This window comes from Labrus mixtus, chromosome 7 (assembly GCF_963584025.1).
Source record: "Labrus mixtus chromosome 7, fLabMix1.1, whole genome shotgun sequence".
Lineage (NCBI taxonomy): Eukaryota > Metazoa > Chordata > Actinopteri > Labriformes > Labridae > Labrus > Labrus mixtus.
Window position 1 is genome coordinate 8,286,578 of NC_083618.1, and position 18,641 is coordinate 8,305,218.

Sequence of the window (18,641 nt, forward strand, 5' to 3'; positions counted from 1 at the left end):
AGATAGCCAAAACAAGTGATAATGTGCCAGAAGGGTTGACTCGTCACTTGCAGAAGGCCTTGGACATAACAAGTGAGCTGACCTCAGAAACATGTAATGTTTCCTATTCTAGATTACCAAATAAGCAATTGGTTGCTTATTGTTTAATAATATGTTGTTGTAATTATTACAATTTGTCATGAAGCCTTTAAAAGACCAATACATAGTTTAGTTTTAGGGTAAAAAAAACAAAAAAACTTGCGTAAGTTATCTGCCCCTTAAAGTAAAATTTCCCCAGGCAAGTGGACAGCAATACAGTATTTCAATGTAATGTCTCGTTAAAAGATAACTTACCTTTAATTTTATTGAGTTTAAGTAGCATATTGCAAATGTAGATAATTGAATTAAAATGTCTCAGTTGGTGCTCCATTAGAAATGTTGTAGTTGATCATGTGAATGGAATTTGTTCATTATGCTTAAGAAGTCAGATTGTTGCTTTTTCATGTTCATATTTCTGAAGATTATTAAATATTTGTTCCTGGAAAGAATAGGCTCAAAACATTTTCACATTGACCATTTACGTAATATTTTCTTTGTTTGCATAGTATGTTTTGGTTTAGGCTATAACTTTCGATAACTTTTGATGTTTTTTAACCCACTTGTCTCCAAAGTTGAAAAAACTGCGACTCGTGTTTAGTCTCGTGCAGCAGCCTGACTGAACTATGACAAGCATGCACGCGCGTTTGCGCCTGTTGTGCAAGCTCTCAGCCACTCCCCTTACAAAGTCATTTGCGTGCTGTGATATAACATACACTCCACCACTACGTCGCTTTATATCACCACTCTACAGACCCCTTACTACGTAATCGTCACGCCCGGAAACGAGCACCATGCCAGCCAACAAGGGTAAGAATACAGACCGATTAGTTGTTGTTGCGCGGTCATGTGTCATAACTTGGCACAGTTCGTAACTTTGGATGACTAACTCTATTGGAGTCTAGTGAATACGGTATGGCATATCTGCAGATCAGATGCACCGCTACATGCTGTCTGTTGCATACACTGCCTTGTGTCTCGTCTGTGGTGTGGAGATAAAAGTGTGTGTAGGCTGTGTATAAATGTAATTTCGAGCAGGGCCCTACCTTTGTCAAAAAGTGATGTCATGACGTTAATTTAGCAACGGCCAACATCCACCCAAATTATTATTTTCTTATATAGCCTACTATTGTGTCCACTCTGTTGATTATGAATGTTAAAATTATTGATAGCAGAGAATATTACTCTGGTAATCTACAGATCAATTCATTATCAACTAACTCATTGAAATACAACGTTTTTGTAGATGATTGTAGACCTAGATGTGATAAATATTCCACGTGCTTTTACCCAGCCAACTACAAAAACAAAATTAAAAATAAATTAAACTTTTTTTTGTAACTCATTGTTTGTGCAGTTTTGCATCTTCTTTTTCTTGGCTATATTAAGCCATGGACTGTCTGTCTTTAGGACAAAGCAAAGAATGAAACTCACGTTCAGGCGTGGGGTGGTTATAACTGGCATTTTCCCACATTGTTCTGTCATTAGTTCATTAAATTGAGAAAATAACTGGAAAGTCAGTGACCAGTATTTAGAGGTTAAGCCCTTCATTCTGTTGAAAAATGAAGAACTGTGTAGAGAGAGTTGATAAATGACGTAACTAAAATGACTTGATACTATTCCCAAAGTTCCTGACACCCCAGTGGAAGTCCTTGTGGATCTCTTAACAAAAGCTAATGAGATAGCCAAAACAAGTGATAATGTGCCAGAAGGGTTGACTCGTCACTTGCAGAAGGCCTTGGACATAGCAAGTGGCCTGGATGACTACCTGGAAAAAATGACCACACAGGAGAGTAAACCTCTGGCAGAACTCTATGAGTATGGCTTGGCTTCCTACACATAATCTACAATTCTATAAACTTGTGAGGCAAATTTGTTAATTTTTTGATTTATTCTTTTTGTAGGAAAACAATTTCCCATGACTGGGAACAAGTGCACAAGGAGGGCAAAACCATGTTCAAGCTTCCCAAAGAGTGCATCACTGGACATGTTGAAGGTCTGACATTTTGATGTACTGCTCATTGCCATTATATTCCCTGTTATAGCATATTGCAACTTTTTTTTTTTTTTTTTTTTGTCAGGCCAGACCCTCAAGATGCTGATTCACATGAGTCAAGCTAAGAGGGTTCTGGAGATTGGGATGTTCACAGGCTATGGTGCACTGTCAATGGCTGAAGGTCTTCCTGAGGATGGCTGCTTAGTTGCCTGTGAGTTAGAGGCGTACCTCAAAGACTTTGCCCAGCCAATTTTTGACAAGTCTCCACATGGAAGAAAGATTAATGTCCATACTGGACCTGCCATGGACACCTTAAAGGTGAACGAAAAAGAAACATTTCAACTTTAAAGGACTGTCAGAGAAGACTCGGACACAGTCATGTGCATAATCAGAGCAGAAAAATATTAACCCTGACTCCTCTGTCTTTTCTAGGAATTGGCTGCTGCAGGGGAGCAGTTTGACATGGTGTTCATCGATGCGGACAAGAATAATTATATTAACTATTACAACTTTATTTTGGACAACAACCTGCTGAGATTGGGAGGGATCATATGTGTTGATAACTCACTGTTCAAAGCTAAAGTTTATCTAAAAGACTCCACAGATGACAATGCACTGGCTCTTAGAGAATTTAATCAGTTTGTCTGTGATGATCCCCGCGTGGAGCAGGTACATTTCAATTTTACTACATTTACTACATCTACATGAAACTGTGTTTGTTTTATTTGTGCTTGACCGTTTTTCAATGCTGCTTTTTGTTTTTAAGGTCATGATCCCTCTTAGAGATGGGATCAGTTTGATCCGTCGGGTATCTGCTGTTTTGGAAAGCTCAGTGACCCAGGTAATGTTTAGAGACCTCAAGGAGCAAGTGCTGATATGATGACCTATAACTGTCTGCATTCCTTTTTCATTAAGCTAAATTGCCTTTCTCACTGACTTATCAGCTGATCTTCTTTATTTGTACAAGAGTAAAATAACAGATGACGAAGTTTTCCGCGGGGTCAAAGGACGCTCCATCCTCGATCGAATGCGACTTGATGGAAAGGTGGCCTATGTAACGGGTGCTGGCCAGGGCATAGGCCGGGCTTTTGCTCATGCCCTGGGTGAGGCTGGTGCAAAGGTGGCCATTATAGACGTTGACAAAGATAAAGCTGAGGCAGTTACTAAAGAGCTTTTTCTGAAAGGTAAGAAATGTAGACACAAAAAAGACTTGGGTCTGAGCTGCAAAGCCCTGTTATATTCCCACAATTCCTGCACTTCTAACTCTGTAGCTGAGTAAACAAACTGTTGTTCACACATCTATGTATCATTCTCCCTTTACATGCCCTTTAGGCCTTTACACCTGATTGGCCAAGTGGTTAGCTCTGTCTTACAGTCAGCTATAGTATGACTGCTTATTTCTGCTTTTGATCAAAATCAAATTTGCTGAATACCTCTTGGTTTATTAATAAATGTAAAACATGAAACAAAATAAAAATGCATGATAAATCAAAATTTAAATGAATATAAAATAAAGATTCAGTTACCGTATAAACAAGAAAAGCTGAACAATTGATAGTTAACTAGCTGTTTTTATTTTGACTAATAATTCATCAGAATTGTAGTTTTGTTCCTGTCAGATAATAAATTCAATGACCAGTTCTTATTTGCAGCTCTTATTTCCCTTTGTGTGCTCTCATTGTTGTCACTGAGTCATAATGTAAGAAAACATCTGTTTTTCAAAGTTGTGTTGAGAAAATAAATCCCCCTTTGCTGTCTCCATTTCTAAATGTAAAGCTTACAATGAGACGGTCATTATTTTGGAGGAATTGCATGAGAGTTAAATAAAGTTAAACTATAAGTATAGTAATTTCCTGAAGATTTGAAATGGCTATTACATGGAGCAATCCATTCAAAGCAACAAATGTAAGGAATCAGCTAAAAAGAGAGAGCAGAACATGTCATGTTTCAGGGTTTATGTGAGAACCTCTGTGAAATCACAGACTCTTGACTAATGCCATAGATTCTTAGTGTGGTTAGTTTTTGATTTTGGCCAGCAGAGGGCAGCAAAATAAAGGATATTCTTTGTCAGGATGATGTTCCTCTGAGCCTCAGTAGTTCATATATCTTCTCTTTATCTCTTTAAAGCATTAAATGGTATTTGGATTGACAAAAACAAAGCAATTTTCATTCACTTTTCTTTTTTTAATTTGCTCTACATTCTAATAATATTTTAAATGTTGATTGTCTAAAGTGTTCAAGTATAGAAGTGGCTTGAATGCATATAATGTGGCTTAATCTACAAAGTGCTCTAACAGAAAACATTTTTTTATACAGGCATCAATGCCATTTCCATCACAGCTGACATTAGCAAACCAGTTGATGTCCAGAGAATGGTTGATAACATTGTCTCCAGATGGGGGGCCATTCACATTGGCTGTAACAATGCAGGAATTAATTTGAACTCAGCCAGTGAAGACACCAGTCTGGAGGAGTGGGACCAAACCTTTAATGTTAACCTGAGGGGTACTTTCATGTGTTGTCAGGTTTGTACCACACTGTGTGAGTGTGTGTGTGTGTGTGTGTGTGTGTGTGTGTTTGACTACCTAAGCTTACATTTGCAAAACTGTATTACACAAAATATGCATTTTTCTTTTGTTCTATGCATTTGTATTCCAACACATTTAACACTTCAAATGTAAACATTTTATTTTTTAATTAACTAGTTTTAACTCAAACATAAAAGTGAATTCAAGTATTACTAATAAAACCTAAAAGACAAGGTCATAGTATTATCAGGTGAGGGCAACATGATTTTGTGTTTTTTTGTAATTTTTGCATGTATTGGAAATTAAAAGTTAAGTTATTTTGCAGTTAATCGTCAGTGAGTAAAAACTGTTGGTCTTTCAGTCATCTGAAATTTGAAAAAAATCCATTGGTACCTTTTCTGAAACTGTTTAATCTTTTATTTAAATAATTTAAGGGGGGGTTAAAATGTTTATTTTATTGATGGCTACTATTTAATAAAAATAAACTGGAGTATTTGTAATTATGCAAAGCTGTAATGTTTAATTATGGAAGAATCTTTTGATTAGAAAAATCAAATATGTCTCTATTTCAATTAATTTACAAACAGAAGTAATCCTTAAATGACTACATAGATTTTTACCATTTTTAATATATGTTTGTTAAAACCATGATAGCCTACGGTCAGTTCGGCCTCACCTTCTCGGTAGTCAGTCAAAATTCACTCAGCTGCCTCAAATGCCGTTGAACCTCTATGTTTGCCCCCAAGAACTAAAACTATGTATTTTTTTGGTTCATTTTCTAGTATTTCAGTGCAACAAGAAGGTGTTTAATGTGTATCTCTCCTCTGCATTTTTGCCTTAGGCAGCAGGCCGAGTGATGTTGAAGCAAGGTTATGGTAAGATAATCAACACAGCCTCCATGGCCAGTCTGATAGGTGAGTGATGATTCTGTTCCTGCACATTTTCTCTTGAGCCCCCACATGTCTGCTTTTAATATCTGAGTTTTGCATGAAGAGTCGTGTCCAGATCAGGAAAGGAGAATTAAATACTAACAAGCTATACAGCTGTGTGCACCAACACATTTTACAATAAACCATTTTTTAGGTTGAAAGAGAGTTATCCTATCTGATTGAAGATCATTACATGGGCAAAGTTGAAAGAAGCAGTTTTCCTGTTTATGAGAAGCTTAGGTTGAACCTGCTCATTCAAAGCAGGATTAGTCAGCTTTTGTGTTTTGCAGTTCTTATCCACTTAAACTCTGCTCTAAAGAGATTCATCCACCCTTGTATACAGTGAGCTTTGCAGAAAACTGTTGTAATTGCATCTTGCTGAGGTGCTTTTGCATCATAATAAACATCCCCTCTCTGTGGAGATGTTTAGAGGATGTAAAAGGCGACCTGAGGTACAACAAGGGAAGGGAGGGTTCCTGTGCAACGGCAAAACCCAAACCTGTGCCAGCAGCGTTGTTTGAACAGCGGAAGACACTTTTAGACTGTAGTGAGTGCCTAGTTAAAGGCTTGAAATGTGTAGCACTTGTGTATTGTTCCTCCAACAGGTTCCTCCAGAGGAACAGCAACACTTCATCAGCAGTATAGTCAAACAGCCAGTAAACTGCTATGCCATATGGGCCACAGTCCCATCTGCAGGGGCAATCTGTAAAACAGGAGCATGCTGGTAAATAGAGGCCAGCATAAAAAAATGATCAATTACTCACATTACGTACAGTCCTTCAGGAATTTACTTTATTGGTCTGGACATCTGTTATAATATTGTCATAATGTGTAATCAGATGGGACCTGTTCTAGCCAAGTGGAAGCCCAAAAAGCAGCCGTAAATGCCCAATTAAAATGCTCAATGACAGCTTTTTGTCCATCTGCTGAATAGATTGTGTGTGGAGGGGGTGTTGTTGGGCACACACGCACATACACACACATACACTCACACACACACAGTTAACAAAGTCCCAACCATCAACCTTTTTTTTTTTTTTTTTTTCAAAATAATGGCCAGCAGATCAAAGACTCCCAGACAGGAAATATCCAAGTAAATATGGTCACATTCTGCTTTTTGGCTGAGGACCTTTAAGAGGCTTTGTGACTCTCATACCTGCAGACATCTGCTGCATAGCAATTCACATTAAAACAGCCACCATTCTGGGAAAAAAAAGAGCATTATTTGAACTCTGAAGAATTCAAAATGTAAAGGCAGGCCTGATAAAGAGCATGTTTTCTCCCACTTGAAATGGGCAACAAGTAACAGGGTGAATGTTAAAGAGGGCTTTTGAGAATGCTCTCCTGCTAACTCCCTTTCCCTTCTCTGGGGATTACTGCTCTTTAAGACAGCGAAAACATCAATGCAGGTTTATTTAAAGGATGAAGGCATTTTCTGAATGGTATTTTGGGGCCGTATCATCAGGTCTTGAGCGAGGATTAGTGCTGTTAGGCATTTTGAGCTGTGTTTCCTGTCCTGATAAGTCGGATTTCACCTTCAATCTGCGTGTAAGCCCTGGGCTCTGCCCCTCCTTGCCTGCTCCTCTGAGGTCGTAGCCTATCCTTATCCAGCCCAGCCCAACCGAACATTACCTTTGTCTGTTATCTATACACAATCCCACTCAAGCACACTCTCAGCCACAGTTCTGTTATCCCACCCTTTACATCTTATTTCTTACTCCGTTTCCAACTTTTACCTCTGTCCTGGAAATATATCCTTTATTTGAGCTAGGGATGCGGGATGCTGCAGCCCTTTCTCCCCTCTCTGCCTCTCTGCAGCTGGCTGGTATTCATCATCGCGGTCTCACACTGAAGCCATTTGGCAGTCAGATCGACGGGTGCTGAGGTTAACTACTAAAGTTGTATGTAACTTGGAGCTTTTCTTGTGATGATTAATCAACCAGCAGAAAATGAGCCCCTGTCCCGGCATCCCATGCAGTGTGCAGCATCTGGGATGGTCAAGGCAAACAAATGACTACCTGTCTTTGTTGCTGAGGACAGAGCATAACTGGACATAATAAGCGATTAATTTTACATGACCACGTCCGCAGAGGCCTCAGCAGCTAATGGAAGAGCTTTTATGTAGTATCAACAAGAACCACATGAGCTGATATATGAAGTGCATGCTGTAAGCCCCTGTGAGAAAAGAACTGTTCTCTGTTAAGAAAGAGAATAGTAAGAGTAAAAAGATTTACAATAACCTGTAAATTTCCTAAGTGCCTCCTTTTATTAATGATGCAATAAATGTTCTCTGTATATAACACTGTGCTTTAATCTTTCTATCCTCGTCCTTGCAGTCCCACATCCCCAGAAGCAGCTCTCTTACAATACGTCAAAGGCTGGAGTGGTCAAACTGACTCAGACTCTAGGCACTGAATGGGTTGAAAGAGGAGTGTGTGTCAACTGCATTTCACCGTGAGTACTGTCCATTCTCAGCCTTCTTCCTCCTATTTGCCAAAACACACGGTTCCACCTTTTGAGCGTTTTAAGGGACAGAGCTGCCAGAGAAAGTGGTGATTAGTGTGTTTGCTTTCATATGAAGAGCCCCATTTAGGAATGATGCACTAATTTAAATCCTCAAACAATACATCAGTTCTTAATTAGATGATGTCTTGAGGGATGAATCAACCAAACACTTGCTCTAATTGTTCTATTCAATTAGGGAATCAAATTTGCACCCTCATTTAAAGTGTCGCCGCAACAATAGCGCCTTGTTTGTATCTATTTGTCTGTGAAGCTGAGCAGGGGGAAGAAAACAGTAGAACACAGGGCGGGTTGTGTGTGACTGTGTGAGGAGGGGGTTTAGTGAAGCGTCCCTTAGCCCCAGCCATCCCTGAGCAAAATCCGTCCGGTGGCACTAGGCGAGCCAGCACAGTCATAGCCCCAGAACAAAGCCCTCACACACGCTTCACGCTCAGCTTTATTTATCGGCAGCTTGTTTGCTAATTTTAATTTGCAGAGAAGCATTTGTCTCTCCCCTCGCTTACCGGGCGTCTCAATGGGCTGCTGATTTCTTTGAAGTGACAGTCGGTAAATATGCATAAAAAAGGGACACAATTAGTGCTCACGAGGTTGACTGGAGCCTGATTCTATTGGCAACTTTAGCCGTGGTGGTGATAAGCTGCATTATCTAGAAAATTGGCTGAGGGAAAACAGTACCTCTGATTGCCAGCAAAGGTTCCAGATAACAGGGCAGCTGAAGTGATATATAATTGAGGTGGAATATGTTAACCATGATGTCTTGGGGTTCTTAGAAGTCCTAGTTTATCCAGTGTTAGAATTCAATATCAAGGCAGCAGAATACATTGAACAACAATTCAGGCCTCAAGGCTTTCTAGTCAGTGTCACGTCAGTTGTGAATGTCATTCGATGTCGTTTGTTTTAGAAGAAAGTGGTGTAAGCTCCGTTACAAGTAGAGAGGGTATCGAGAGAACTGCTTATGTTGTGATTGAGTAAATGTGTTGCAGAGCTATTGGATACTAATACAGTACACCCACACAATCCTAAGCATCCTTTTACTTTTTTATAAATTCCTCCTGAATTCTTTGAAAATTTCAACTGGAATCAGAGCAGGGATATTAAGGAGTTGCATATCATATGAGCAAATTATGCCAGATGTCCCCTTACACCCATGGGCTCTTCATGAGATGGGCCGCTCATCTGAGTACCACTAGTCCCACAGTAAATATCATCAGAGATGTCATGCTATGCCCTTTCTCCAAAGGATAATTGGGTTTATTTTTGTCACCAAAGTGGTGGCTCTGAAGCAATGCTGTCACTCCTGTGATGCCTTCTGATTCAATTTTGCCCCCACCCCCACCCCTTTTCTCTCACTTTCTTTTTGTCTCTCTTTTCAGGGGGATTGTTGACACCCCTCTCATCCACTCAGAGAGTTTGAGGCCGCTTGTGCAGCGCTGGCTGTCAGATATCCCCGCTGGTAGACTGGCTCAAGTGACAGACCTGCAAGCTGCAGTGGTCTTCTTGGCATCTGATGCCTCTGACTACATGACAGGGCATAACTTAGTCATAGAGGGTGGGCAAAGTCTCTGGTAGATGGGGTAGATGAAGAGATGAAAACTTTTACCCCCTCTTTACTCTCTTGGCATAAGTCTCTCTCTCTCTCTCTCTCTCTCTCTCTCTCTCTCTCTCTCTCTGACCTTACGACACATTAAACACCGTATTAATTAAAGTGGTAATAATTAGGTATGTTAACGTTTGTTTCATTGTTTGATAAGAAATCTGGAAGCTTTCATTTCTGTGTTGGGTACGTAGGTTCAGTTTGTTGTGTGCTATGGCTGGAAAAATGATGCCAGTTCTTATCAAACAGTGGAAATGTCATATGTCATAAATAACTCCTTTTCTTCAAGAAAGTGGAGAAAAAATGTGAACTGAAAAACACTGTTTTTTTTCTTAAAGCAACCTCTGATTATTTTGTCTCTGTTATTGCTGCATGTTCTCTATGCATTACTTCATCCTAAAACAATTAAGATAATTGTGGCTTTTAGCATTGTCTTACAGTAAGACACAATCTCTCTTAATTCATTTTCCATATTAAAAAAAAAAAAAAAAAATGAGCGTTAGTTTTTGTTCTTTACTGGAAAACATCAGGGGTGACATTTTCATATTGAGAAAAATAAAAGGACATCTGCTTTTCTTGAGCATGCAAAACACATGAATGGATCATACAATAACTAAATAAACTGGCACAGTTGTGCTTGTTTATCACACTCTGTACACTGTATTTTAGGGTTAAAATAAATAATAAGCATTATATTTTTTTTTACAGACTACATGGAAAGTACTACATCCTAGTCCATTCAAACCACAAAAGGGTAAAAGTGAGATGTATTGTACACTGTCTGCACCTTGACTTACCACTCCCTCTGGTCCAAGACTCTTGTGTACCATATGCAGGATTACAGCATTCCAGTCTGCCTCTTTCCAGCACTTTCTTGCCAAATGGCCCCCACAAGTGGTGCTTGTGAGTGCCTTCTTAATTGCTCCATTAACTGTTTGTGTGCTGAAAAACAATACTTAAAGGAGAGGTTAGCCGAGGACGTGACCCCAGCTGCTGCAATTATATGAAAAGTAGTGGCCAATTAGCTCACTCTGTAATGTGACACTGTTGGTGTTTATGTGAGCAACTTCAACTTCTCACTGTTAGTGACTGTTCTCTGATTTACATAATTGGGGGATTGGTCATTAATGGGAATGGCGTGTGAGAGGATCCCATTAAGATATGGAGTGAGATCTGATCATCTCCATTGCTCTCTGCTATTTATCTACAGCTGCAATGGAACATTAGAAGTTATTGGGATTCTTATCCTCATATTTTATGGTAAAATATAAAAGTTTTCCAGTGTGTGAACACAAGGTCTAGGAGAATTTGTTCACATAAGAGGCACATTTTCTCTTGGCGGCCATTTCCTGTCTTGCCACTGAGGGGCAGTATAGAGACAAGCAGCTGCAGCACTGACACAAGGACAAAAAGTTGCAACAAGAGCATATCACATTATTTTCCATCATCTTAAGTAATAACAATGAACTTTGGCTTACGTGTATTTAACATGAGAACAACAATCTGATTCAAGTATGCAAAAAGCTCAACCTGATAGTCCAAGAAATGCATTATAAATACATTTACAATTAAATGTTTTGTTTAGTGGACATTTGATTTTTTTTTTGATATTTTTATTAGTTTTAACTTAAAAGAAGGACAGCTGAATTTAAAATATATCCTTTCCAGTGTTCAAAGATAGTGAAGTGCAAATATTAGGTCTTAGTTGATGAAGAACAATAGCCATTTGCATTTATGGATCGTTGTCATCGCTGTTATTTTTTTCATCTCCAGGTCAACCAAAAGTGGTGCAACGACATTTTGTCTGTTTATATCAAAGCTTTTTTACCCTCTGTCCTCTTTGAAGCCATTCAATATCATCACTCCGAGGCAGTGTCTAAACTGTTGTTTTGTCATCATGTTTTGCTCTTTATTAAACTCTTTAAAAGCTCTCCTTGAAAGTTCGTGTTTTCTTTACAATTGCAACCAATAGAGCCGAAACTATAATTTGAGCAACAAATTGTGTTTTCCCCTTTGAATGCCGTAGCCTGCTTCAAGCTGTGTAAGTGATCTTGAATCCATTATTTCTGACACTCTTTTGCTACCATTACAGTGAAGAGCGGGACCCTGTTGTACATAGTGCTGTTTAGCTAAACAGTTCTTCAGCCGAAAAAGGCACTTGTGCCCTCACACTGAAAATCAACTTTGATTAACTCTCAGCTCTGTCACGGCATGCAACATTTTACGGCAACAGCCATTCTGTGGGAGACCCCGGTCGATGGTGAACAACACAATGAGGCAATGTGTGTTGCTGAGCAGGTTGTGTCCTGGTGACGAGAGGACCCAAGGTTTTATGGATGACATATTAACATTTGACATTATCAATACACTTTTATTGATGGATTATGGCATTCTGTTACATACCCACTCAGTGCGCTGTTTGAGGATGAAATGTTACCTATTATAAATGGAATCGTGTCCCTGATGCTATCATCAGATGTATGACTGTGTAACAGCAAAAGGAAAATGTCAACATTTATCTTCCAATGAGAACTGAAAGTGTTGTGTGAACTGCATACTCAAGAAGCTAGACGATTTAATCCAACACATTTACCTGCAGCAAAAGTGATCGTCATTGCAGCCAAACATTGGGTCAGTTTGATTCAAAGGAATCTGATATTTCTTACTGTATTGACAACAGAGTGTTGTTCTATTGTGTAACTCTTGGCAAAAAAAGCAAACTTTTTAAGTCATTTAATTTTGATCATGAGAGGTTGCATCAAACCTTGCGTTGTCTACCAGTGTTGCTGACTTCTCATGGCATGACTATAACTGGATGCTTACACTGCACAGTAATCAGATGGCCTACCAATGAAAAATTGTGATGATTTGTCAAGCTGCATATTTATATTTTGTTCTGTTTGAATGCTTTGTGTAGTGATTCTGCTAATCATTGACAAGTTTTAACCAAGATCCTGTTTTTGGTATATTTATTTTTCCCCGTTACTTGCTTGGCCTTTAACAAACCGGATATTCTTTAATTTTCTAACGGTTTAAATATTTTATTGTCAAATCAACACTTCCTGACATTTTTCTTTCATGATTATTAACAACAAGGCAGATGTGTTATTGTTATATCAGTTTCCAGACTTATTTATCACTACATTATATTTCATATGACATAAAGAGGTGCCTTAAAAAACATTTAAGCGTCCACATTATTTTAGCACATTCTAAATCTAAAGGGCTTTTATTCAAAAAGCACACTGAGCGGGGAAAACGTTGCACTTGGAGTTCTCTAATTACAATGCAGCTAATGTGTTATTTCCTTCCCAAGTGAGATTACTTTCATCTTTCCCATTAAGATGCACGTTTTGTTTGGATACTCAAATTACAAACCCCATATTAAATCTGACTGTGCAAAAGGCATTGATCATAGCCCCGATAGCTGCACTCCAACTTTGATTTAATTTGCACTTCCATTAATATCTATGAGACGTCCGATTGTCGTCTTGGGCATATTGATGGTATTGTAAGCCCTGCCTTCATATAATGTTCCCCAGCGGCAATGAGGAAATGTTACAGAGAATTAGGCCGAGAAGCAGGCTCAGTGGAACTGGCACTGCAGTCAGAAATTCATTACCCTAATAAATGGGGGGGAGGGTGTCTTAAGAGAAATTTCTCTCTTCCTCCATCTCTCTCAACACAAAAACACAAAAGCCCTCACTTTGGACTCCGAGTGGATGACTAACTTAGATGCTTCCTATTATAGCTGCCCGTTCACCCAAGGGTCATCTTCGAACGGCTAGGAGAGCCTTTAAAATGTGCCTGACAATTCAGTGCAAAGGCAGTCACTTATTGCCTGTCCATCAAATAGTTCTATGTCTACAAACTGAACTATTTGGATCCATACAATAACAGCTTTGTTTCATTTAATTTATTTAATCTTCAGAATATACTGGAATAAAACACGATACTGTAGTGGATTCCTTTTGGGCCAGTAAAGTGTCAAACCATGCTGATTTCTTTTGTTGATTAATGAAGTGCCAATGAGAATATATACTCTTTCCCTCCTTTGTTGCAGCCTTGACATGCTGTTTCCTATGGGGAAAACACTACTGGAGCCCAGAGACATGAGTTATGCTGTAATTAAAGCAATCATGAAGATGAAAATAGCTGTTGTTGCATCTTGAAGACTGTAATGAAGAGTGTATGAACCAAGGAGGAGGAAGATTCATTGTTTGGTGACTGTGTTCAGAGACTGTGCTTTTTTTCCCCGAGTCTTCTCAAAGTCTCATCAGTATATCTTTCAAGATGGAACATCTCTGAAACAAAATATGTTTCACTGCATCTTCCTGTAGCATGCTTGTCATTCCAGACAAGCTTTTTCAGTGGATGGCACAATTCCCCCTTTTGTTTTCAAAAAGGGGGAGGGCTTCTGTTCCCTTACAATACTGCCACAGTGATTCATTTTCAGGTCATTAAAAAACTCGGCTTTTGAAAATGTTAGGCTGCTCAGGTGGCGAAGCCTGTACAGGGGAGACATGTCGTAAATAAAGGCAGCTACATTTCAAATGCAATAAATAGGGGACACCTAAGGACCTTGCATGATTGCAGACATCTAATCATTTAATTTATGCGTGTCTAAAGGAGCCCTCATTAACATTCAAGTAGCACTCATCTGTCTAGTGGGATCATTCCAACGGCTGCATCACTCTCAGACGGAACATAGGCTATCTATTTGGGCAACACAGCATGGCTACGCTCAGCAAGCACCTTCTCGCTATCCTCCTCAATGTCATGAGAGACACAGCAAGTTACTCTCATAATGTACAGAGTGTGATTTGTGATGCAGTGATTGTGTTGCTGTTAATGTGGAGAACCTTTGACAAAGGTAAAGCCATATTCTCTAGGTCACAGTAGGCTACAGTGTTGGGACTAACACACCTGAATGTGTTGCAGCAAATCACTCAACGCTTTTTTCACAGCAGTCTGAGTAAGGGAGCACATGTGCCTCGTGGAATGCAGCTTTTTTCTTTTTAAAGATAGTCATCAGCAGACTTTGATGAAGACAAGCAAAGCCTTTGATGTTCATTTTTGAAAATTGTTTAGAGTCTTTGTTAGCTCTGTGATCCTGCATCAGACCTTATTGTCTGCCACTGCAGATAAATGCACGACAGAAACTCAATATTAATTGCCATGGATTGCTTTTGACGCATGCTGGTTGACAGCTGCATTGTTCTTTGGTCACATTTTATATTCAACACATTAAAGCGTTGGGATCCTTTGCACTCTTAAGGACTGATGGCACAAACACTTGGCTGTTAAGATGAGAGATAGAGATGGTCTTTCGATGGTGAAGAATAAAGTCAAGTTTCCTTCAGTCTTCTGTGTCTTTTTACAGGAGATTTTGTGAGGAGTTATTGGCACTCGTTTCATGGAACATGTAAGACTTCCTAAAAATGGTCTGTTGCACGAGTAACATGTCCTCTAAGTGAATTGTATTCCTATTGTGAACATGATAGATGGATAGATATACAGTGGGAAATTGTGATGCACAGCAGCAGTTCATCAAAGCAAATTAAAGCAACAGAATAATGCACGCTAAATAAACCATTACAAATACAAAGAAGAAAGAAATATAAACACATAGGCCTACATCCAGAGTTTAGTTTAAGACAAGACAAGAGTGAGTGAGTACTCTGAGGGTGATACTGTTGTGTCTAGAAAATGAAATGAGGGTTTTGTTGTTTGTTTGTTTGTTGTTTTTGGTGAACATAATCTCTAGCATTGATTGTCAATCATAGCTTATTCAAAATACCAAGGCTTGGCAAACCTGTCAATCTTTGGCTTTCTCACCTTGGTGTTTGTTTTGCACAGCAGCTTTAGCAGGAGCAATACTTGGTCATTTCAGACGTTGGATGGTTATGTATTAACCTTTAGCCCAGACAGTGTTAATAAACAATTTGGTTCATTGTAATCTTATGAGCCTTTTCTCTTGCTAGGTAAAAGATTTCAGGACTTACTGTACATAAAATCCTAGTTACAGTATGGAAACTGTGATTCAGTATGCTGTCACATTTCCCTGGATTAAGTTGCTTTATCCTCAGTCTTTAAGCACGAAGCACTGTATAATCCTTACAAACAGACACAACTGTAGATTGACAGAAGTAGTTAAGAGTCAATAAAAGCTTGCATATTATCAGTCATGCCATTGCAAACACACCAATACTGTATCAATGTTGCTCTCACTTAAGAAATAATCCAGAAAGCCAAGAGAAAGGTGAGAAAAAAAACAGTATTGAGATAAGTCCTCTTATTAGCAGGAAGACTTGCAGCAACCCCACTTTATAAGGTGAATTAAAGCAAGGTGGGAGTCTTTAAATAGCCTTGAGTTAAATATTACATTTTAACTGATGCACCAGGAGTGAGAGAGGCACGCTCCTCTTTATAGGCAGTATCCAGCATCATTTTGATGTCTCTAACAAGAACACAATAAATTGTTCCTCATTATTCAGTAATTAACTCCAATGCGCTGGATCCCCATCCCCCTGTGCCACTATCTAAATCACCACCCTCCTCCCCTCTTCTCCTCCTTCTACACAGCTCTTTAATTTCCTCTATGCTGTGGGGGGTGGGGGCAAGAGCGGCGAAAGGGGGGCAGACACAGCTTGATGCACTTCATCATCCCCTTGCTACCCTCCCGTCAACCCTTCACCCTATCTAAGCCACACCCTTCCTCTTCCTTCTACCCCCCATTCCTATGCCAGCTCCTCATCAATGTGTGCTCTCCCTGTAGGACGCCACCTGGTTAAAGGAGGGAGAGGTCACCTCAGCCGTGACGGTAGGCCCCAGTCACGTTTGACATAACAAGAGTGCAGCGCTTTGTACTATCAAAGCAACTAAACTTGCTCCCAGGTCCTATGCGTTGTCTTTCAGCTGGGCTTACCCTCCCCCCTTCTTGTAATTTTAAAATGAGGTCATTAATTGAAGACTGAGTCAAATCACCTGTCATTTCAGCAGGGAATCATACGCTGATTGAAAGGTATCATAAAAACCTGTTTTTTTTGTGCCTGCTGGGAGATCCCTTTGTGCCTTGAAAATCTCTGCCCATGGGCACACAACTTCCTTTACTTTATCTGGTGGAGATTAGGTGGGTGGTGTTGGGTGACACACATCCACACGCCTGGCCCAAATATAGATTCAAGAGAGTCAGTAGTGTCAGGCACAATTCCTGGAGGATGTTGTGGGGAGTTTTCATTTTCCACTGTACTATTAATGCCCCTGACCTAATTGACTATAATGCTCATACACACCACGTCTCTATAAGAAAGTGAGGTCAGGTTCATTTTAGGGGGTAATTGTGGAAATGGCATGTAAACTAGGACAACAGAACAAATGACAAAAAATGAGGACAGATGACATATTTCTTGATAGATGTTTAATGCGGTACATGTGGACATGTCCTGTTGCCTATACAGTTATAGTGTGGCGTTTGAGCAAATGGTATGAACAGAATTCTGTTTTGAAGTGGTTACCATCTTCTTGTATCAGCATTAGCGGTGCTGAATGTTATCACAGATCATGGTCTGACAGTGGTCAGCATCACAGGTGTAACTGCGAAAGACACTTATCAGAATACATGCACAACATTTCTGAAGAAAGATCACAAATGCTTAATTAACTCAAGAGAATTTCACAGTAAAGACAGGAAATATTAACACAAATATTACCATTACAAAAGAAGTTCCAAGTTATTCTGAAGGCACAAAGCTTCAGAACTCCATTTTCCACATGGACTTAATCCTGAGGAACACTACATAAGATGCTGACAAACCAGCTGTTTGAAATAAAAATCCTCTAAACACATGGCATTAATATTTAATGGTGCTGCTTCCTCAAGAGGCCACTACAGGCTACGGCGCTGTGTCTAAAGGGAGACAGTATTAGTTCTGTGTACTCTGGAAGAAGAGCAGCTTCACACTAATGAAGCGATCAGGGCCTGAACCCTGAAGAAACTTCATATCCTATTAGTGTGCAGAGATGCATGTAAACATGGCGAAGCAGCACACGATTAGATCACTGTGTTAATGTGAGTCTTGTGTCACTTAACAACAGTGGGGCGGTGTGCAGCGATTGAAGTGTTTGGCCAGACACGTTTCACGTTTAATCATTTCAGTATAGTTTCTTTTTGACCCTCTACAAGTGTTATGATTAAACCAAAAACTAGAGGAGAAGTATGCAAAGTGTATGCTAATGAGTTAACATAATCCTCTGAGTAACTATTAAGGGGCATGCATGGGTTGTACAGCAGTGAAACCACCTGACCTTCTCCGCATCGGCTTGGCCGGTATGCAACAGCTTTTTAACTTGGCCAGAAAAGGACAGGCCATTTGGATGTTATTAAAAAACAGAGTTCCTGAAGGCCATGCTACTCCCAAAGCCATCAGGTAATTTGACTGAGATCCAGTGAGTTTAGGATGTGCAGATGTTTTCGCTTTAAAACTGGCATCTGTTTATGCAGACACACTTTATGTTCGAAAAACCACAAAGGACCTCCAATAGGTTTTATAGAGCACTTTCAGCCAGAGCACTCAGCTTTGTAATTGTGCTGCACCAGGTAATGAGAAAATTGGTCACAAGCAGTGTTCCCTGTAGATGTAACCTGCAACATACAATTTTGCACAGCATGTGCAGTATTTAAATTTTTTCTTAGACTGTGCGAGGTAGCCGAAGCTCCTGTTCTGCTTTCAGGGGATGCACATTGTCACAGTTTGAGACTTACACACAGTAAGAGGATTATATTCCATCAAAAGTGAACGCATGATACAAAAGAGTTATCGTTTATCATCAAACAATACCTATGAAAAAAGTAAATAAAAGAAATACAAGTCAACCTTCTCAGACGTTGAGTACAGACAATCAGAAATAATGCAGATGTAAAATACTTTTGATACAGATCTTGGGTGATTGATGATATGATTAGCACAAACCCCAGACAGAATTATTAAGAAATT

The 18,641-nt window shown here is 39.5% G+C and overlaps 1 protein-coding gene across 1 annotated transcript; it reads left to right on the forward strand.

Moving 5' to 3' along the window:
* The first annotated feature begins 750 nt into the window (after positions 1 to 750).
* On the forward strand, positions 751 to 11,576 carry zgc:113054 (uncharacterized protein LOC541322 homolog). The gene is made up of 11 exons (XM_061042528.1): positions 751 to 885; positions 1,704 to 1,893; positions 1,980 to 2,071; positions 2,157 to 2,389; positions 2,504 to 2,740; positions 2,838 to 2,912; positions 3,039 to 3,255; positions 4,388 to 4,596; positions 5,441 to 5,513; positions 7,865 to 7,982; positions 9,425 to 11,576. The coding sequence occupies exons 1-11, from the start codon at positions 870 to 872 to the stop codon at positions 9,618 to 9,620; spliced, it is 1,656 nt and encodes a 551-aa protein (XP_060898511.1). The 5' UTR covers positions 751 to 869; the 3' UTR covers positions 9,621 to 11,576.
* The last annotated feature ends 7,065 nt before the right edge of the window (positions 11,577 to 18,641 follow it).